The sequence below is a fragment of the Hemitrygon akajei genome, chromosome 13 (genome assembly GCF_048418815.1).
Source record: "Hemitrygon akajei chromosome 13, sHemAka1.3, whole genome shotgun sequence".
Lineage (NCBI taxonomy): Eukaryota > Metazoa > Chordata > Chondrichthyes > Myliobatiformes > Dasyatidae > Hemitrygon > Hemitrygon akajei.
Window position 1 is genome coordinate 95,768,051 of NC_133136.1, and position 23,113 is coordinate 95,791,163.

The 23,113-nt window shown below is 43.3% G+C and overlaps 1 protein-coding gene across 24 annotated transcripts in view; it reads left to right on the forward strand.

Annotated features, from left to right (window-relative positions):
- Window positions 1–23,113, forward strand: part of ank2b (ankyrin 2b, neuronal) — an 874,534-nt gene that overhangs the window by 755,475 nt on the left and 95,946 nt on the right. For 23 of the 24 annotated variants that reach the window (XM_073065114.1, XM_073065112.1, XM_073065128.1 and 20 more), the window contains 2 exons: window positions 694–816; window positions 11,973–12,005. In XM_073065114.1, the coding sequence (XP_072921215.1) occupies window positions 694–816; window positions 11,973–12,005 (156 nt within the window). The remainder of the gene's footprint in view (window positions 1–693; window positions 817–11,972; window positions 12,006–23,113) is intronic. The other variant, XM_073065107.1, reaches the window with a different exon arrangement.

The following is a 23,113-nucleotide window of genomic DNA, read 5'->3' on the forward strand; positions in this document are numbered from 1 at the left end:
AAGCGTACAGTGTATTGGCCTTCATCAATCATGGAACTGAATTTAGGAGTCGGGAGGTAATGTTGCAGCTATATAGAACCCTGGTCAGACCCCAATTGGAGTACTGTGCTCAGTTCTGGTCGCCTCACTACAGAAAGGATGTGGAAGCCATAGAAAGGGTGCAGAGGAGATTTACAAGGATGTTGCCTGGATTGGAGAGTATGCCTTATGAGGTAGGTTGAGTGAACTCGGTCTTTTCTCCTTGAAGCGACGGAGAATGAAAGGTGACCTGATAGAGGTGTATAAGGTGATGAGAGGCATTGATCGTGTGGATAGTCAGAGGCTTTTTCCCAGGGATGAAATGGTTGCCACAAGAGGACACAGGTTTAAGGTGCTGGGGAGTAGGTACAGAGGAGATGTCAGGGGTAAGTTTTTTACTCAGAGAGTGGTGATTACGTGGAATGGGCTGCCGGCAACGGTGGTGGAGGACGATACAATAGGGTCTTTTAAGAGACTTTAAGACAGGTACATGGAGCTTAGAAGTATAGAGGGCTATAGGTAAGCCTAGTAATTTCTAAGGTAGGGACATGTTCGGCACAGCTTTGTGGGCCAAAGGGCCTGAATTGTGCTGTAGGTTTTCTATGTTTCATAATGGCTCCTAATTGTTTTCTTCATGTATAAACCAAGCTCATATTCTGGACTATGTATTAACAGGTACGAGACACAACTCAAGAACCATGTGGACGTTTATCCTTCATAAGAGAACCAAAATCTACAAGAGGTCTTGTGCAGCATGCTATTTGCAACCTAAATATTACACTACCACTGTACAGCAAGGTAAAGAAACCTTTTCCTCACCCTCCACAAAAATCTATGTATGATTGAATGGTCTAATGTTCATAACACAGAAAGGAGATGGGGGAGATCTTAAGTCAATTTTTTGCATTTGTATTTACTCAAGAGATGGACACTGAGCCTATAGAAGTGAGGCAAAGCAACATCAATTTCATGGACCCTGTACAGATTTCAGAGGAAGAGGTGTTTGCTGTCTTGAGACAAATTAGGGTGGATAAATCCCAAGGGCCTGATGAGGTATTTCCTCGGACTCTTTGGGAGGCAGGTGCAGAAATTGCAAGGGCACTAGCAAAGCTATTTAAATAATCCTTAGCGACAGGTGAGGTACTGGAGAATTGGAGGAAACCTAATGTTATTCTGCTGTTTAAGAAAGATTTGAAAAACGAGCCAGGTAATTATAGGCTATTTTAGTAGTGGGAAAGTTATCAGAAAGTGTTTTAAGGGACTGGATATATGAGTATTTGGATAGACATAAACTGATTAGGGATAGTCAGCATGGGTTTGTGCATGATAGGTCATGGGTAAGAAAATTGATAAAGGCAAGGCAGTCTACATGGACTTTAGCAAGGCATTTGACAAGGTTCCACATGTGAAGTTGGTCAAGGAGGTAGGAAATTGGATTAGACATTAGTATTGTGGGAGAAGCCAGAGATTGGTAATAGATGACTGGAGACCTGTGAGTGGAGTACCACAGGGATCAGTCCTGGGTCCATTGTTGTTTGTCATCTATATTAATGTGGTTAAATTTGCAGTTGACACCAAGATTGGGGGTGTAATGAACAGTGAGAAAAACTATCAAAGCTTGCAGCATGGGATCTAGACCAGCTGGAAAAATGTGCTGAAACATGGCAGATGGAATTGAATGCAAACTAATGTGAGGTGTGGCCCTTCAGTAGGATCAGCCAGGGAAGGTCTTACACAGTGCACTGAGGAGTGCTGAAGGACAAAGGGATCTGGGGATACAGGTTCATAATTCATTGAAAATTGCATGACAGATACTAGGGTCACAAAGAAAGCTTTTGGCACATTAGTCTTTGTAACCCTGAGGTTCGGCATGCATACGTTTGTCTAGGGTAAGACAGCCTCTGGCCCAGCCAAACTGAGAAATCTCATTTGTGTGGATGCTGTGTGATGTGTTCCCTGGTAACAAATCCGAACATCAAAATATCAGACAGTACACCTTATGCAGTTAAACAAATGAACTTTATAAATCTTAATCTGACTACATGGTTAGTAAGGAAAATAAAAAGACAAAGGGCCCATTTTAATGAAACAGTCGTAAGTGTATGTTGGAGCTCATGCAATTGTCCATTCGTTCCCCATCGACTTCCTCTGAGTGCTGCTGATCGTCAGACCCTCGCTCCAAGTCCGCTCCATCTGGCAGTCCACCAACTCTTTCCATTCGCGTCTTCTCTTTTCATCTCTTGCCGACAAAAGACTGCAAAATCCCTGCTCCCACACCCACAAGAAAGAAACAACACGCCTCTCATTGGATGGCACACATTCCAAAGCCCCGTTATCTCCAGTCATAACGGAAACATCGCTGTTACAGAGAAACCATTACCTTAGCAGTGAAACCTTATAGCGAGGCCATTACATTAGCAGTGAATCCTTACAGTGCATTACATTCTCCCCCCACCAAATTTAGTCAGGTCCTCATGACGTTGAGCTAATCCGCCAGCCCATCCTGCAAAACACAAAGCCCAATCCAGGTGCAAAAGGCAGTGACATAGCTCCCCAACACAGTCGGGGTCACACTCTGTTCCCCTGGTGCTAAGTAGGCCAGCCTATCTGATGGTCTCCTAATTCTCTGAGACCTCCGTACCCCCTCATCTAACTACTGGGGAGATTTCCAGTCTACGTGGCAAGGTCTCTCCCGGTCTATCACTCGTGCCCACCTGCAGCTCGGACCCCTCTGTCCCGTGGCCAAGCCCCACTTCATCCCTTGCAGGGTCCCGCTGCAACCCAAGCTGTTCCCCCACTTCACCTGACTCAGTGGGAGAAGGGCCGGGAGTCTCTTCCTCGATCAATGGGGCAACATATACCACACATCCAGGTCCTCATCCTCCGAATCAGTATCCCTCTCAGGGGTGGGGGCCGGCCTAACCTCTCCTGCTGTTGGTCCTGCAGCCACCCCACTTTTCTGCAAAGTCCTTTTACGAGGTGTAGGCTCCCAGTCGGGCTCTGGGTCTACCTGCGCCTCTTTTCCCAGGGGCATCAGGTGGTTCCAATAGAGAATCTTGACAGGCCCATTCCCATCCTCTGGTTTCACCCATAAAATTGGTACGTTTGGCACCTGACTCTCCACCATGTAGGGCTTAGCTGCCCAGCAGTCAGCCAACTTATGCATCCCAGGTTGCCTCAAATTCCTTATGAGGACCCGATCTCCTGGCAGTTGGGAGAAACTCACCTTTTGATCATACCTCCTCTTATTTCCTTGATTCTGCTTGGCAGCTGCAAGCCCAGCTAATTCATAAGCCCTTTTCAACTCTCTTCTCATGTTAGACACATACTTCAGATAAGTCTCCCTCGTCAGTCCGAAAACAAAGGTCAATGGGCAACCTCGCCTCATACCCAAACATCAGATAATAATGTGAGTACCCAGTAGCTTCATTTTGAGTACAGTTGTAACAGTGAACCAGATGCCAAATGTGTTGACTCCACCTGCTCTTCTTGATGATCTCAAGGATCCCAAGCATGTCTAGCAAGGTTTGATTAAACCTCTCTGGCTGGGATCGCTCTGCGGGTGATAGGGTCTGGTCCTCAACTGCTCGACCCCAAGCATGCCCAGTAACTCATGGATGAGTCTGCTCTCAAAATCACATCCCTGATCACTATGTATCTGCTTAGGAAGGCCATAATAAATGAAATAATTCTCCCAAAACACTTTGGCCACTATGGATGCCCTCTGGTCCTTGGTAGGAAAAGCCTGAGCTTATCTGGTGTAGTGGTCCGTGATGACTAAGACATTCGCCATGTTGCTGGCATCGGGTTCTACGGACAGAAAATCCATACACACCAGGTCCAGGGGCCCCGCACTCTGCAGGGAGGACAAGGGAGCTGCCCGCGTAGGCAGTGTCTTCTGCCATATGCGTCGAATGCACGACTTGCAGTATTCGTCAACCTCCGACTTCATTCGGGGACAGTAAAACCGGTCTCTGAGCAATCCATCGGTCTTTTCCACCCCCAAATGTCCAGAATCATCATGAAGTGACTTCAATGCCCTCCGATACTCCTCGGGCAGAACCAGCTGGCAACGCTGAGGTCAGTCCGGGGGTGATGTGACCCGGTATAAGATCTGGTTCCGCAATTCCAACTGAGGCCATTTGTCTCAGTAATGGAGGTACCGACGTGTGTTTGAGCCTCTCTGCTTGAGCTATGTCTCCCTTTTCGACCACTGACCAAGTGGTATGAATGCCCAGATCATCTCGCTGAGCAGCTGCCACTTCCCCAAAACTCAATTCCGGCAGCTGATTTGTCTTCGGAGCCGTCAAGTTACAGTAAACTTGGGGGATGGCATCATCGAAAGCTCCCAATTGATCTACCACTCGATTTTGCCCCTCCTTTCCCTCTGCCCTTATGGTGATGGTAAACTGACACATGGCCTTCACCCCCAGGGCAGGAACGCTCTCCCACTGCTCGTCCCTGACCAATCCCTCATGCAGTCATCAGGGCAAAGCATCTGCATCAATGTTCCGCTTCCTGGCCGGTACTTCAGGCTGAAATCATAGGCAGACAACGCCACCAACCACTGATGACCTGTGGCATCCAGTTTTGCCATGTCAGTATATAATTTAGGGAGTTGTCCATCCTCCCCTCAAACTTGGCCCCGAAGAGGTAGTCACTCAGCTTATCCACCATCACACATTTCAACGCCAGAAGTTCCAACGTGGGATAGTTTTTCTCGGAGGGCGACAGACTCCGGCTGGCAAACACAATGGATATGAACACGGTGCCCTGATGCTGATACAGGATGCTCCCTAAACCCTCTCGGCTGACATCCGTGAGCAGTACATATGGTAATCGGGGGTCCGCAAAAACCAACACCGGTGCCTCAGTCAGCAACTCCTTCAGTGACTGAAAGGCCTCCTCACATTTTGCATCTGACCTCGGTCCAAAGGGCTCCAATGGGCTAAGATACTCTCCACCCTCCTGTCCTTTTCTCCCCCTCCCTTTCTTCCCCAAGGAAAGGTAACTGCACAGAAGCAAATTCAATGGGTGACTTACTTTTGCATAGCCTTTCATGAACCTCCGATAGTAACCACAGAAGCCAAGGAATGAGCGCAGTGTGCTCACCATCTGGGGTCTTGGCCAAGTGGTCACCGCCTCTATCTTAGCTGGATCTGTAGCTACTCCATACCTTGAGACTATGTGCCCAAACATAGCTAACAGACATTTTGCAGAACTGGCACTTGTCCAGGGAAAATTTTAACTTTTCAGTTTTCAGGTGGCCCAACACCTTCATTAGCCTTGCTTCATGTTCCTCCAAGGTGGATCCAAACTCTATGAGGTCATCCCGATACACCAATACCTCAAGCAAGTTCATGCCCCCCACTGTCTTCTCCTTGACCCGCTGAGAGGTTGCAAGAATTCCAGGGGTCATATAAATGCCGTCTTCTCTTTTGTCAGCCTCACTCATGGGGATCTGGTAATATCCACTCCTCAAGTCCAGCACACTAAACCACTTCACACCACTCAGACAGGCCAGGGTGTCTTCAATCCTGAGTGCACCTGTTCAGAGTTCTGTAGTCCACACACATCCGTACCTTCTCATTCTTCTTTCAAGCCACTGTTATTGGGGATGCATAGGGGCTTTGGGACTCGATGATGGTCCCAGCTTCCTTCAACTTACTCAAATGCTGCCTTAAGTCTTCCACCTCTGCAGGGGCCAGTCTCTGTGAACTCTCTCTAAACGGGATGTCCTTGGTCACCAGATAGTGTGGCGAGTGCTCTTGGGACAACCCACATCAAATTCATCAGTGGAAAAGACACCTTCCAGTTTCAACATCTTCTCTACCAGCCTCCTCTTCCAAACCGCAGGAATTGGGGAGTTCCCGAAGACGAATGACCCAGCGGTTAACTTTCCCCCTTTCTAAAATAGTTTCTCCCTGGCTTGTCTCACAGGGACACTAGACATTACTGTCACTGGGAACAGGTGCACCAGGGGCATCCCCCACTTGAAAGTGACCTCCCTCTTCATAGTATTCCTGACAGTCACTGCCATCCTGCTCACCTGTACAACCTCACCAATACCTCAGCAGGAAATTCCGACTCCCCCCATGGTCTTCTGGAGGTCTACTAAGAGGGCCTCGCCCTCAGGCACTCTGGGAAATTTGGGAGTCCCCATCACTCTCGCTACTTCCCCGGGCCATACCACCATTGGCTTCGCCTGTGTGAACCACGCAGTCCCTTGTCTAAAGTTGGTATCCAGCCCAATGCAGCCACACACTTTCTCAAAAGCAGCTCGAAACATGGGGTTCATGGACAGTGTCCCCAGAAAGCTCTCGCCAGCCTTCTCCTTGCAGGCCTCCGAGAGGAGTGTTGGTCCCTGCCATAGAAACATAGAAAACTGACAGCACAATACAGGCCCTTCAGCCCACAAAGCTGAGCCGAACATGTCCTTACCTTAGAGATTACCTAGGGTTACCCATAACCCTCTATTTTTCTGAGCTGTCCAGGTGTCTCTTAAAAGACCCTATCGTATCTGCAATTGAAATGAAATGCCACCCTTGTGAACGGGGTCCAGACAAACCAGGACTCATGTATCAATGTCCTCAGACACTCCCACATCAGCCTCCAAAAACTCCAACTTCACTGACAAATAACCGTCGTATGTAATGTGGGATGTAATGTTAAAATTGTACAAGGCATTGGTAAGGCCAAATTTGGAATATTGTGTACAGTTCTGGTCACCGAATTATAGGAAAGATATCAATAAATTAGAGAGAGTGCAGAGACGATTTACTAGGATGTTACCTGGGTTTCAGCACTTAAGTTACAGAGAAAGGTTGAACAAGTTAGGTCTCTATTCATTGGAGCGTAGAAGGTTGAGGGGGGATTTGATCGAAGTATTTAAAATGTTGAGAGGGATAGATAGAGTTGACGTGAATAGGCTGTTTCCATTGAGAGTAGGGGAGATTCAAAGGAGAGGACATGATTTGAGAGTTAGGGGGCAAAAGTTTAAGGGAAACACGAGGGGGAAACTCTTTACTCAGAGAGTGATAGCTGTGTGGAATGAGCTTCCTGTAGAAGTAGTAGAGGCCAGTTCAGTTGTGTCATTTAAGATAAAATTGGATAGGTATATGGACAGGAAAGGAGTGCGGGTTATGGGCTGAGTGCGGGTAGGTGGGACTAAGTGAGATTAAGAGTTCGGCACGGACTAGGAGGGCCGGAATGGCCTGTTTCCATACTGTGATTGTTATATGGTTATATATGGTATGTGAGTGCGTAGAATGACTGCCGGCAACGGTGGTGGAGGCGGATACGATAGGGTCTTTTAAGAGACTTTTGGATAGGTACATGGAGCTTAGTAAAATAGAGGGCTATGGGTAAGCCTAGTAATTTCTAAGGTAATTTCTTTGTGGGCAGAAGGGCCTGTATTGTACTGTAGGTTTTCTATGTTTCTATATATGGATAATCACCAGCACTGAGCCCCCAGATCTCCAGTGCATTGAGTGGCGTCAATGGTAAATGCATCAGATAGCGGTTGTAAAACAAACAGTACAACAACATGACCTGCGGTGTCGAGTATGGCTTTAGCATAAATACCCTCTATCTGTAGCGACACACTGGAGCATGGTCCCACTAAGCCTTCAGGAATAGAGTCTTTCACTTTCGGGAGTTCCTTGATATATTGCTACCCCCAGAAACATCAGGCTGTTCCCTCACTGGGTCTCCTCTAAGTTTTCCCAACGAATCTCTCTGCTCAGGTACCTGGGATAACAGTTTGTTTAGTTACCTCATCTCCACCACCAACTCAAGAGTCTGGTTGTAGCCAAGGACAGATCTATCCTTTCTGATGAGTTTATTTGTCTTTTTGCATCACCAGCAGTGATGTTTCTCCCCCACCATAAAGCCACAAAGAAGGCTTCACTTGTTACAACGGACTGGTAAAAGATCTCCAACATCCTCCTGCACACGTTGTAGAATCTCAGCTTCCTTAGAAAACAGAGTCTGCTCATCCCCTCCTTGTAACCAGCCTTGGTGTTGGTTTTCCAGTCAAGTCTGTTGTTGAGGTGAACACCCAAGTATTTGTACTCCTTCACCACTGCAATAACTTCTCCCAGAATGTATACAGGACCCATCTTCTTCCTAAAATCGATCACCATCTCCTTGGTTTTGGCCACATTCAGGTGCAGTATCCTGGGCCTGTATTCACTGGAATTCAGAAGAATGAGGAGTGACCTTATCATAACCTATTGAATCGTGAAGAGTTTTGATAGAGTGGGTGTGGAGAAGATGTTTCCTATGGTGGGAGAATCTAAGACCAGAGGACACAGTCTCAGAATAGACAGGTGTCCTTTTAGACCGGAGATGAGGAGGAGTTTCTTTAGCCAGAGAGTGACGAATCTGTGGAATTTGTTGCCACAGGCAGCTGTGGAGGCCAAGTCTTTGTGAATACGTATATTTGATAGATTTTTGGTTGGTCACGGCAGGAAGGGATATGGGGAGAAGGCAACGGATTGGGGCTGTGAGGGAAAATGGATCAGCCATGATGAAATAGCAGAACAGACACAATGGGTGAAATAGCCTAATTCTACTCCTATGCCTTATGGTCTTATAAAACCATTGAAGACACACTAAGTCTTCATCCCCCACTAGCAAGCTAGAGTCTAAATTCATTATTGATGTTTCCACTTTATCTACTGTTAAAGACTTCAGTCCCATGGTTGTGAGGCATTGATCATGTGGATAGTCAGAGGCTTTTTCGCAGGGCTGAAATGGTTGCCACAAGAGGACAGAGGTTTAAGGTTCTGGGGAGCAGGTACAGAGGAGATGTCAGGGGTAAGTTTTTATTACACAGAGAGTGGTGAGTGCGTGGAATGGGCTGCTGGTAACGGTGGTGGAGGCGGATAAGATAGAGTCCTTTAAGAGGCTTTAAGATACGTACATGGAGCTTAGTAAAATAGAGGGCTATAGGTAAGCCTAGTAATTTCTAAGGTAGGGACATGTTCGGCACAACTTTGTGGGCCGAAAGGCCTGTATTGTGCTATAAGTTTTCTATGTTTCTATGTCTGATATTCCACATGCCAAAAAAACTGTTTTTTGTTATCTAAATTCTGCAGTTATAACTAGCTTGAGCTAATAGAAATGTAATATTTTTGGAACAAAGTAACAAAGACTGAATTTTGATCTGCTAGTGTCATTATGGGCAACTGACATATGAAATGCTTGGATGTCTTATTCCTGTAAGGAATATGATTTCAAAAATGAATGTTCTTTATTGACATGATAAAGTCAATAAACTTGTTCCAACGCAGGACTGGAATCCTAAGGGCTTTGTAGGTATCTTTGATTGTCATGGCTTTTCCCTTTCACATGGTACAGCACTGTTTGTAACTTCCATTGCTTTCTCTGATTTAGATCAACAGAATTTGCATGCCAGCCTTCAGTAGCTAAATTTCATCTTATTCCTTGTGGTATATATTTTGCTCTAAGTTGGAAGATAGAGATTTTTTTTCTACAAGGATAGTAGCCATATCGACATAAATTTCTTCCTTATCTAATCCTCCCAAATTTCATCTTCTACCCCTTGTTTCTCCTTTGCATTTTCTGCTGACTTAATCCCTGTTGTAAGATGGCAGGACTCTGAAATCTGATTCTGGGAGAGTCAAGGACTACATGTGATCCTGGCATGTATCACAATACTGCAGACATTTTCTGTTGTGTTCTCTTTGTTCCCTTTTAAACAACACAGCTTTCTTAGCTTCCACAACTTCCTTAATGTGTTTGCTCTTCCTGTACCAACAATGGGTGCAAAGAAGGCAGACTTTTAACCTGACTCTTTGTGCTTAAAGTAGATCTGCTCACCTTAAATGAACGTATTGATGTAGCATTAGTTTAAATGGGACAAATTCTTTTGCTGACGCAAATTATCAAGGTAAAGGTGAAAATTATAACCACCTGCCTAATTGAAATATAGAGGTATAGAGCCTTGATGAACATAATTTCCAAAATCTTCAAGCATTGTCTCATGAAATAGTCTCTTTGAAAATCCAACAAAAAATACACACTACATCAAGGGTAAAGCAAATCCACCGCATATATGATGACATATATGTACTTTGACAATAAATTTACTTTGAACTTTGAATTCTGACAGGTTGCCCATGATAGTAAATTGGGTGAGCAAATATTGAAGTATCATTTGACAGGTATTTTATGTTTCTCCATTGTATTCACCTGAAAGAACAAACATATAGTGACTGTGCCAAATCATCACTGGTGCAGCCAGCTGGTTTCAGAAGTCACATAATTAGTTAAATGGAAATCTGATTTTGGAGACTAGTGTGCAGTCAAGGTGTTTCAATGGATTGTAGTAAAAATACACCTTTAACTGGAAGATCCAACTGCTGGTGAGTTAGTATCCTGGCAAAAAAAAACACCATGAAGACAAAAGAACACTCCAAGCAACTCCACAAAATATTGAAAAGTGCAAGTCAGGAGATGGATACAATTAAATATCCAAGTCACTGAATATCCCTTTGCGTACATTTCAGTCAATCATCAAGAAATGGAAAAAAAATAGTGAGGGAACCCACTAAGAAACTGAACTCTGGAGGAGTTACAAGCTTCAGTGGCTGAGATGGAAGAGACTACACATACAACTGTTGCCTGGGTGTCTCACCAGTCACAGCTTTATGGGAGACTGGCAACAAGAAAGCCTGTATTGGTAAACAACTCACGTGAAATCTTAGGAGACGTGTGGGAGACTCTGAAGTCAGCTGGAAAAGATTCTATGGTTGGCTGAAACCAAAATTAAGCTTTTAGGCCATCAGACTAAATGCTGTGTTCATGCTGTGGGAATGCTTCACTGCAGCAGGCCCTGGAAGGCTTGTGAAGGTAGAGAGTCAAATTAATGCAACAATTTACAGGGAAATCCAGAGAAAACCCTAATGCAGTCTGTCAGAGAACCTGTGATTTGGGAGAAGATTTGTTTTCCAGCAAGACAATCACCCCAAGCATAAAGCATAATGTCCTGGAGTGGCCAAGTCAAAGTCCAGACCGCAGTCCAATCGAGAATTTGTGGCTGGACTTGAAAAGGGCTGTTCACTCTCGATCCTCTTACAAACTGACAGAGCTTGAGCAGTTCTCTGAAGAAGAATGGGGAAAAATTGCAGTATCCAGATGTGCAAAGCTGATAGAGACCTATTCACACAGTCTCAAGGCTGTAGTTGCTGCCAAAGGTGCATCTACTAAATACTAACTTGAAGGGGATGAATACTTATTCAATCAAATAATTTTTGTTTAATAACTGTAATTAATTTAGTTCACTTTGTAGAGAGCTGTTTTCACTTTGACACAAAAGAGTCTTTTTCTGCTAATCAGTGTCAAAATAAGCCAAATTAAGTCCATTGTGATTCAATGTTGTAAGACAATAAACATGAAAACTTTCAAAGCGATTGAATACTTTTTATAGGCACTGTATCTTGGTTTTGTGCAAAGAATTAAAATACACCATCTCCAAATATGCATATGAACTGTAAATAACTCTATGGTAATCAGAAAGCAAAACCTTGACATAATCAGGTTTGATAATTGACACTAACTATTGATGAGGTGTTTTAATTCCTTCTGGGTTGTCTGATCTATTTCTCCACTTTCATTGTTGAGAACAGTCTAGGCTTTTATACTAAACAATTCATTTTCTCTAACATTACTTTCATCCGTATAGAACAGATTTAATCTTTCTGTATTCCTTTCTGAGATTAATACAGATGCTTGCTTTTGTGCTGTGCAATGGTCCTCTGGAATAACTTCTCATGCTGTGGAGCTGTCTCTCCTTAATGCTGTGCAGTGCTTCTCTGGAATATGCTGATGAGCTGTAACACTTTATTTCTGTTCTGCTGCAAAGCTCTGATTATTCCATGCTTTCCTCTTCTCTTTTTTTTTGCTTCTTGTCAACTTTGGATGGAAAGGAGTCAGATTCAGATCCGGAGCAAGAGGAAGAGGTAACTTTAACAGTAGAATTCCATTGCTATTTATCTATATGCTAACAAACCCTAGAATTGATTCTAATGTGCAGTTTTAATTGTTTTACAAATGATGTCATTTTATCTCTCTTGAACTGAATTTTCTTGCTTGTGGTGTCTTTTCATTTGGAGATGAATTAGAATTCAATTATCATGAAATAAATCCTGGGCCAGTTTCCTGAGCAATCCTGACAGCAACTGCATTAAAAAGGCAATAATCATTTCAGAAACCATGAGACCATTACATCAATACTTTCACTGTTTTCCTGTTCTCTCCTACAAGCATTGATTTACTGCAATGTAATTTGACTGACAGAGTCTCTCCTGAGCATCCTATTCAAGCTGTTATTCAGTTGTAATCTTTCATTTGAATATCATAAACTATTGACAATCTTGTCCTTGTCAAATGCTCATACAGAATCACACTCAGAATCAAAAGCCTTCTTGAATTTATACTCTGCACCTTTAGATTAGTGAGGTCACTTGTAGTTCAGTCATGCTGAATCAGCTCAAAAATAGAAACTAATCATATGCTGTCCTTAATCTGAATAATTCAGTTAATCATTAGAAAGACAGGTTAAAAATATTTGATGAGCCAAGAAGGTCATTCTCAAATCCTACTGATGCATGCTATTTCTGTTTTAAAACTTTCCTCAACAGCCTGATCTTCTGTAACATCCTTCAGCTGTGGAGTCTAAGTGACTGAAAATTCTGTTCCAATATATTTTCTCTTCAGCACTTTGCAATTAAAAATCAAAAATGTCCGTCATTTAAAAAAGTAGCTACCATTCCCTATCAATCTGGAACCTCAGTGTGATGTGAATAACTCTGATTTTTGTGCGCATTACTGATGTGATTTTCTAATTCTCTCCTCATAGTTGACTGTTTAAAATTATCCCTAGTGTAAAATCAGCAGCAAAAGAATGAAGGAGGAGGTTTCTAGGCATATCCAAGAGAGCATGTTGCAGGCGTGCAGAGAAAAGCAATAAGACTGATGGAACTGTTCTGCTAGAAACCTTCATGGATCCGATGAGCTGAATGGCCTCCCTATCTGCATTATAGACAATAGGCAGTAGGTGCAGGAGTAGGCCATTCAGCCCTTCTAGCCAGCACCACCATTCACTGTGATCATGGCTGATCATACACAATCAGTACCCCGTTCCTTCCCTCTCCCCATATCCCTTGACCCCTTGCATTGCTGTAAATAAGTAAGGCTTTTCTCTTGTGAGGAAGGTTTAGAATGGTGGCATTCATTGCCTCATTTTTGAGCATTGCAGAAGAATTTGGGCAGTATTGTTCTTGGACTACTATAGTTAGAAATTCTCAGACACCTCTGCTTCCTTCTACGGTACCACTTAGGGAAGAAAATAAAGCATGTAAAATATTTACCTTTATTCTTTGTAGAGTCGGCCTCTCATACTGAACATATTTCACCTTCCCATTGATGTGCTGATGTTTCCAACCTCAGCTTGTTCAAATACTTTATGCAAAAGTGCTAAAGGCTTTTTGCAAACCTCTGAGTGAACCACAGTTGTACTGTCTCCATTTTCTCCCCGTCTTTAAATATTAGTTATCCCTTCCCATCACCTCACATCACAACACCATATCAGATCCCAAGTTGGTCTTGAAAACGTGTCAAATGAGCATCCAACACTTGCCACACACGTGACAAGACAAGAAAGCACATACTGTCTCTATGCCATTCTTTATACTCACTGCCACTCAGAATATCCATCTCTATTTTTTGCTCTACCCATCTTTCTAATTTAAAAGCATAGAAACATAGAAAACCAAAACCTCTTTAAAAAAGTCACAACACAAGCTATCTGCAACTACACTTATGGCAGACCCAAGTCTAAGCCAAAGGAACATCAATTTCTTCACTAGCTTCTCACAGTGTCCTAAGATACACTTGGTTAGCCCCTTGGGATTTATTCACTAGCATGTGCTTCACTGCCAACGTTTTCTCTTTCATAATATCAATATGTTTCAGGACATCACTGTTCTCTTCCCTGTATTCCCTAGCTTCTATGACCTTATCCACTGTAAATACAGAAAGAGGCATTCACCATTTCCTGTGCCTCTACATATAGTTGACCACAATTATCCTAAGGGGACCTGTCTCTAGTTACCCTTCTGCTCTTAATACACTTATAGAATCTCTTAGGATCTCCTTTACCTTATCTGACAAGGGTACATCATATCTTCTTTTTGCCTTCCTGATTTCATTTTTGTGTACTACTGTATCTCTTATATTCTGGAATGCATTCTCGATCCCACCTAATTATATGCCTCCTTTTTCCTAACTTAAGCTTCAATGTCCTTCATCAGCGAAGGTTCCCCTATCCAGTCTGCCTTCTCCTTCACTCTTACAGTAACATGATGGTTCTAAATTCTCCCTAACTCACCTTAAACAGCCTCCCATTTATCAGACAACCCTTGATCTGCTCAGCACCTTTTCTAACCAACCGTTGCAAGTTCCTGATGAATGGCATAAAGATTAGCCTTCAGCAAATTGAAGGACAAACTTAAGGACCAGTCCTACCTCTTCCCAATGGAAGGTCAAATATTGTCCCCTCTCTAAGACGAGACAACATACTTACATATTAATTGTAAAAACTTTCCTAGGCACACTTAGCAAATTCTGCATCTTTAACACTATGCCTATCCCAGTCGAAATGAGGAAGGTTAAAGTCACCTACTCTTGCAATCCCTTACCATTTAGTGCTTCTCAATCTTGCTACATATTTACTCCTGTAATTCCTCTTGACTTTTGGGGGTCTCTAGTATCTTTCCATCATGCTCTGTGCTTTATTTCTTTGAATCCTACATTAAAATAATTCACCAGCATTCTTTTATTCAGCTCTGATAAAGGTTCAGGACCTGAAATTTCAATGCATCTTTTTTTGCCTTTATAAGTGCTGAGAATCATACTTTGTATTTGCATCATTTTAGCTTTAAGTCTCTTAGGATACTGGATTAGATGCTTCTGTGTGTCAAGAAGGACTTTGATTTTGCACATTTGCCAGCACCTGGACAGACCATATATTTTTGAGAGAAATATTTTGTCTCATGTGTAGACAAATAGTAATATGTTACCCACATGATTGGGATTAATCAGATACACATGCTACTAGTCTTAATGCGTTGTAGGTGTACTTAAAAACAAATCATAATTAAGGAAAGTAGAAATAGTAAGAAAAGCATTTTATGCTGACCGCTGACTGCTCACTGTCACTCTTTAATACAGTCCGCTTTAAAACTTTTGAATATCCGTCATCATGTTCAATTCTAATGGGTTCTTGCTCTGCTCCTTGTATTACTACTTCCTCCTTTTCAGTGCCATCAGGTGAAACTAAGCGTCTAATAATCTTTCTGGTAACCTTAAGGAAAAATGAGAAAATAAATATTTAAAAAATACTTTCATTTTCACTTTGAAAACACGAGGAAATCTGCAGATGCTGGAAATTCAAGCAACACACACAAAATGCTGGTGGAACGCAGCAGGCCAGGCAGCATCTATAGGGAGAAGCGTTGTCAACGTTTCGGGCTGAGACCCTTCATCGGGACTAACTGAAAGAAAAGATAGTAAGAGATTTGAAAGTGGGAGGGGGAGGGGGAAATCCGAAATGATTGGAGAAGACCGGAGGGGGAGGGATGAAGCTAAGAGCTTGGAAGTTGATTGCAAAATCACAGCTGGAGAAAGGAGAGAGATTATTATCTGAACGGTGTAGAGTTGGGTAAGGGAGAAATACAAAGAGATCTCAGAGTCCTTGTTCATCAGTCACTGAAGGTGAATGAGCAAGTGCAGCAGGCAGTGAAGAAAGCTAATGGAATGTTGGCCTTTATTACAAAGGGAATTGAGTACAAGAGCAAGGAAATCCTCTTGCATCTGTACAGAGCCCTGGTGAGACCACACCTGGAGTATTGTGTGCAGTTTTGGTCTCCAGGGTTAAGGAAGGACATCCTGGATGTAGAGGAAGTGCAGCGTAGATTCACGAGGTTAATTCCTGGGATGTCTGGACTGTCTTACGCAGAGAGGTTAGAGAGACTGGGCTTGTACACGCTGGAATTAAGGAGATTGAGAGGGGATCTGATTGAAACATATAAGATTATTAAGGGATTGGACTAGATAGAGGCAGGAAATATGTTCCAGATGCTGAGAGAGTCCAGTACCAGAGGGCATGGTTTGAGAATAAGGGGTAGGTCATTTAGGACAGGGTTAAGGAAAAACTTCTTCTCCCAGAGAGTTGTGGGGGTCTGGAATGCACTGCCTCGGAAGGTAGTGGAGGCCAATTCTCTGGATGCTTTCAAGAAGGAGCTAGATAGGTATCTTATGGATAGGGGAATCAAGGGATACGGGGACAAGGCAGGAACCGGGTATTGATAGTAACTGATCAGCCATGATCTCAAAATGGCGGTGCAGGCTCGAAGGGCCGAATGGTCTACTTCTGCACCTATTGTCTATTGTCACCCTCAGTCTTGAACCTCTCCCTACAACTTGAGCCCTCAAGTCCTAGAAGCATGCTCATAAATGTCTACTGCACTCTTTCCAGTTTAAAAATATAAGAACATAAGAAATAGGACAAGAGTAGGCCATCTGGCCCATCGAGCCTACCCCACCATTCAATAAGGTCACCCTAAATTCCCCTACTATGCAAAAATCTATCCAACCTTATCTTAATTATATTTACTGAGGTAGCCTCCACTGTTTCATTGGGCAGAGAATTCCACAGATTCACCATTCTTTGAGAAAAGCAGTTCCTCCTCATCATCTCTGTCCTAACTTTATTCCCCCGTATCTCGAGGCTATGTCCCCTAGTTCTAGTCTCACCTATCAGTGGAAACAACAGTGCCTCTATCTTATCTTTCCCTTTCATAATTTTATATGTTTCTATAAGATCTCCTCTCGGTCTTCAGAATTCTAGCAAGTACAGTCCCAGGTGACTCAATCCCTCCTCATAGTCTAACCCCTCATCTCTGGAATTGACCCTGTGAACCTCCTCTGCACTGCCTCCTTCCTCAAGTAAGGAGACCAGAACTGCACACAGTACTCCAAGTGTGGCTTCACCAGTACCCTGTATAGTTGCAGCACAACCTCCCTGCTCTTAAATTCAATCCCCCTAACAATGAAGGCCAACATTCCTACTGCACCTGCAAACCAACCTTTTGTGATTTGTGCACAAGCACTTCCAAGTCTCTCTGCACAGCAGCATGCTGCAATTTTTTTTTACCATTTAAATAATAACCTGCTCTTTCATTTTTCCTTCCAAAGTGGATGACCTCACATTTACCAACAATGTACTCCATCTGCCAGGCCTTTGCCCACTCACTTAACCTATCTATATCTCTCTGCAGACTCTCCATATCTTCTGTACGATTTATTTTTCCACTCAATTTAGTATCATCAGCAAACTTAGATACACGACACTCGGTCCCTCTTCCAGATCGTTAATGTACATTGTGAACAGTTGCGGACCCCCTACAGCACACCGCTCACCACTGATTGCCAACCAGAGTAACACCCAAGTATCCCAACTCTCTGCTTTCTACTGGTTAACCAAAGCTCTATCCATGCTAATACATCACCCCTAACACTATGCATCCTTATCTTATGGATAAGTCTTTTATGTGGCACCTTATCAAACGCCTTCTGGAAATCCCAAGTCAATAATGTCCATCTGTTCCCCTCCATCCACTGCTCTCATTATATCCTCAAATAACTCCAGTAAGTTTGTCAAACAGGACCTGCCTTTGCTGAATCCACACTGCGTCTGCCTGATGGATCCATTTCTTTCCAGTTGCATTGCTATTTCTTCTTTAATAATAGCTTCAAGCATTTTCCTAACTACAGATGTTAAACTAACTGGCCTGTAGCTACCTGCCTTTTGCCTACATCCCTTTTTGGACAGTAGTGTGACATTCGCCATCTTCCAATCTGCTGGGACCTGCCCAAAGTCCAGACAATTTTAGAAAATCATCACCAAAGCCTCTACTATAACTTCTGCCATTTCTTACAGTACCCTAGGATGCATTCCATCAGGACCAGGGGACTTTTCTATCTTCAGGCCCACAAGTTTGCTCAGCACTACCTCTTTAGTGATAGCTATTGTATCAAAGGTTTCAAAGGAACATTTAATGTCGGAGAAATGTATACAATATACATCTTAAAATTCGTTTCTTCGCAACCATCCAAGAAAACAGAAGAATGCCCCAAAGAATGAATGACAGTTAAATGTTAGAACTCCAAAGCCCCTCCTCCAATTCCCCATCCTAAACGTAAGCAGCAACAAAGCAACAATTCCCCCCCCCCCCCCACCACCAGCAATAAAAAATCAAGGCCCTCACCTCTCACCGGATCCGTATCATCTCTCTTCAGCATGTTAGATGTGTCCTGCACTGTGAAGACCAACACAAAATCAAAGCTTCAGACATTTCCTCATTATCCAATATCAATTCTCCCTTCTTGTCCTCCAAAGGACCTGCGTTCACTTTAGCCACCCTTTTCTGCTTTATATCATTATATAAACTTTTACTATCTGTTGTAATATAGAACATAGAACACTACAGCACAGTACAGGCCCTTCAGCCCTCCATGTTGTGCCGATCCATATAATCCTTAAAAAAAAGTACTAAACCCACACTACCCCATAACCCTCCATTTTTCTTTCATTCATGTGCCTGTCCAAGAGGCTCTTAAATACCCCTAATGTTTTAGCCTCCACCACCATCCCTGGCAAGTCATTCCAGGCACTCACAACCCTCTGTGTAAAAAACTTACCCCGATGTCTCCCATAAACTTCCCTCCCTTAATTTTGTACATATGCCCTCTGGTGTTTGCTATTGGTGCCCTGGGAAACACGTACTGACTATCCACCCTATCTATGCCTCTCATAATCTTGTAGACCTCTATCAAGTCCCCTCTCATTCTTCTACGCTCCAAAGAGAAAAGTCCCAGCTCTGCTAACCTTGCTTCATATGACTTGTTCTCCAATCCAGGCAACATCCTGGTAAAAATATCTTGTGTAATTTTATTTTCATAATCTAGCTTCCCTTTCTTTATTGCCCACTTAGTGGTTTTTTGTTGCTTTTTAAAGTTTTCCCAATCTTCTAGGTTCCCACTACTGTTGGTGACATTATATGCATGAGCTTTTAGTTTGATGCCTTCCTTTATTTCCTTAGATATCTGAGGCTGGCTCTTACTGTCCTTGCTTTTAACTATAATATTCTTTTGTTGAGCATCATAAAAATCTCTTTGAAATTCTTCCACTGTTCCTCAACGGTCCCACCATATAGCCTATTTTCCCAGTCCACCCTATCCAACTCATCACTCATCCTGTTGCAATCTCCATTGTTTAGATCAAACTATTGCACCTTCCATTTGTATGAGAAACTCAGTCATATTGTGATCACTCTTTCCAAGATGATCCTTAACTCCAAGATCACTAATTTTACCTGTCTAATTTTACCTGTCCTGCACAGGACCGGATCTATGATAGCATGTTCCCTTGTAGTTTCAGTAACATGCTGTTCAAGAAAGCTAACACATATGCATTCCCGGCCTTCTTCCCATAACCTTTGCTGCCATATCCAATCAAGAACTTATCAATCTCTACCTTAAATACACCCACGACCTGGCCGCCACAGCTGCATAGAACATAGAGTAGTACAGCACTGTACAGGCCCTTCAGCCCACAATGTTCTGTGGCAATAAATTCCACAAATTCACCACCCTTTGGCTAAAAAAATTCTCCGCATCTCTGTTTTGAAAGGGCACCCCTCTATCCTGAGTCTGTGCCCTCTTGTCCTAGACAAGATGTCTTTCTACATCTACTCTGTCTAAGCCTTTGAACATTCGAAAGGTTTCAATGTTATCCCCTTTCATCCTGAATTCCAGTGAGCCATCAAACATTCCTCGTATGATAACCCTTTCATTTCTGGAATCATCTTTGTGAACCTCCTCTGGACCCTCCAATGCCAGCACATCTTTTCTAAGATGAGAGGTCCAAAACTGTTCACCATACTCAAGGTGAGGCCTCACCAGTGCCGTATACAGCCTCTGCATCACATCCTTGCTCTTGTATTCTAGATGGCTTGAAATGAATGCTAACATGGCATTTGCCTTCATCACCACCAACTCAGCATGCAAGTTAACCTTCAGGGTGTTCTGCACAAGGACTCGCAAGCCCCTCTGCATCTCAGATTCCTGTATTTTCTCCCTGTTTAGAAAATAGTCTGCAAATTTATTTCTACCACCAAAGTGCATGACAATGTATTTTCCAATGTTGTATTTCATTTGCCGCTTTCTTACCCATTCTCCGAATCTGTTTAAGTTCTTCTGCATCCTGCCTGTTTCCTCAACACTACCTGCACCTCCACCAATCTTTGTATCATCTGCAAACTTGGCAACAAAGCCATCTATTCCATCTTCTAAATCACTTACATACAGTATAAAAAGACCATTAATCACTGGCAGCCAACCAGACAAGGGTCCTTTTATTCCCACTCTCTGCCTTCTACCAATCAGCCAATGCTCTAACCATGTTAGTAACTTCATATAACTTTCATGGGCTCTTAACTTGGTAAGCAGCCTCATGTGTGGCACCTTGTCAAAGGCCTTCTGGAAGTACAAATATAGAACATCCACTGCATCCCCTTTATTGACCCGACTTGTAATCTCCTCAAAGAATTCCAACAGGTTCGTCAGGCAGGATTTTCCCTGAAGGAAACCATGCTGACTTTGTACTATCTTGTCCTGTGTCACCAAGTACTCCATCACCTCATCCTCAACAATTGACTCCAACATCTTCCTAACCACTGAGGTCAGGTGAACTGTTCTATAACTTCCTTACTGCTGCCTTCCTCCTTTCTTAAAGAGTGGAGTAACATTTGCAATTTTCCAGTCTTCTGGCACCACGCCAGAGTCCAATGATGTTTGAAAGATCATTTCTAATGCCACCATAATCTCTAAGGTTACCTCTTTCGAAACCCTAGGGTGCAGTTCTTCTGGTCCGGGTGAGCACCTTTTTGAGCACCTTTTTCCGTGTAACAGTACCTGCACCCACTTCTCTTCCTTCACACATTACATCAGGCATACTGCCAGTGTCTTCCACAGTGAAGACTGACACAAAATACTCATTTTTAGTTCATCAGCCATTTCCTGGTCCCCCGTTATTATTTCTCCTGCCTCATTTTCCAGCGGTCCTATATCCACTCTCATTTCTCTTCTATTTTTAAAATACTTTGAAAAACTTTTACTATCCACTTTGATATTATTTACCAGCATGCTTTCATATTTCATCTTTTTACTTCTAATAATTCTTTTAGTTGTTCTCTGTAGGTTTTTATAAAACTTTCCTATCTTCCCACTAATTTTTGCTTAGTTGTGTGCACTTTCTTTTGCTTCTACAATCGCCTTAACTTCACTTGTCAGCCACAGTTGACTATTTTACCATTTGAGTATTTCTTCATTCTTGGAATACACATACCCTGCACCTTCCTCATTTTTCCCTGAAACGTACGTCATTGCTGCTCTGCTGACATCCCTGCCAGCAGCTCCTTGCAAATTACTTTGGCCAACTCCTCTCTCATACCACTGTAATTTCCTTACTCCACTGAAGTACTGCTACATCAGACTTTACTTTCTCCCTATCAGATTTCAAGTTGAACACAATCATTATTGTGTCCTAAGGGTTCTTTTACCTTAAGTTCCCTAATCGCCTCCGGTACATTACATAACACCCAATCCAGTATAGCTAATCCCCTGGTAGGCTCAGTGACAAACTGCTCTAAAAAGCTATCTTTTAGGCATTCAACAAACCCACTCTCTTGAGATCCATTACCAACCTGATTTTCCCAATCGACCTGCATGTTAAAATCTTCCATGACTACCATAATTTTGCCTTTTTGACTCACCTTTTCTATTTCCTGTTGTAACTTGTGGTCCACCTCCCTGTTGGGAGGCCTGTAATAACTGCCATCAACGTCCTTTTACCCTTTCAGTTTCTCAACTCAACCCACAAGGATTCAATATCTTCCGATTCTATGTCACATCTTTCTACTGATTTGATGCCATTCTTTACTAGTAAAGCCACACCACCCCCTCTGCCTATCTTCCTGTCCCTCTGATACAATGTGTTACCTTGGACATTCAGCTCCCAACTACGAACATCCTTCAGCCACGATTCAGTGATGGCCACAGTGTCATACCTGGCAATCTGTAATAGTGCAGCAAGATCATCCACCTAATTTCTTATACTACGCACATTTAGATACAACACCTTGAGTAACATATTTGCTGTCCTTTCTGACTCTGCATCCCTAATGATTTGACACTCAGCCTGTTGGCTACAACCTCGTCCCATCAGCTGCCTGCCCTTCCTGACAGTCTGACTGCACGCTATCTTTACTTTTTTGCCATCTGTCTTTTCCTGAGTCCCTTCACTCTGGTTCCCAATCCTGCCCACGAAAATATTGGTTGCCCCCCACCCCCCCAGGTTCGGGTGCAACCCGTCACTTTTGAACAGGCCATACCTCCCCCAGAAGAGATCCCAGTGATCCAAGAACCTGAAGCCCTGTCCCTGCACCAGCTTCTCAGCCATGCAGTTATCTGCCAGATCATCTTGTTTCTACTCTCACTGGTGTGTGGCACAGGCAGCAATCCAGAAATTACTACCCAGGAGGTCCTGCTTCTCAGCTTTCTACCTAGCTCTCTAAATTCTCTTTTCAGAACCTCTTTGCATTTCCTTCCTATGTCATTGGTACCAATATGTACCAAGACATCTGGCTGTCCCCTTCCCTCTCCAAAATGTTGTGAAAGTGATCTGAGAAGTCCTTGATCCGGGCATCCGGGTGTCCCGTTCACATCCACAGAATCTCCTGTCTGTTCCCCTCACTATTGAGTCCCCTATCACTAACGATCCCTTCTCTCTCTTTCCCTTCTGCACCACGGACCCACACTCAGTGCCTGTAACCCGGTCCCATGGCATTCTCCCAGGAGGTCACCCCCCACAAAAGTATCCAAAGCAGTATATTTGCTTTTATGGGGAATGGCCGCAGCAGTGCTCTGCTCTAACTGCCTTTCTCCT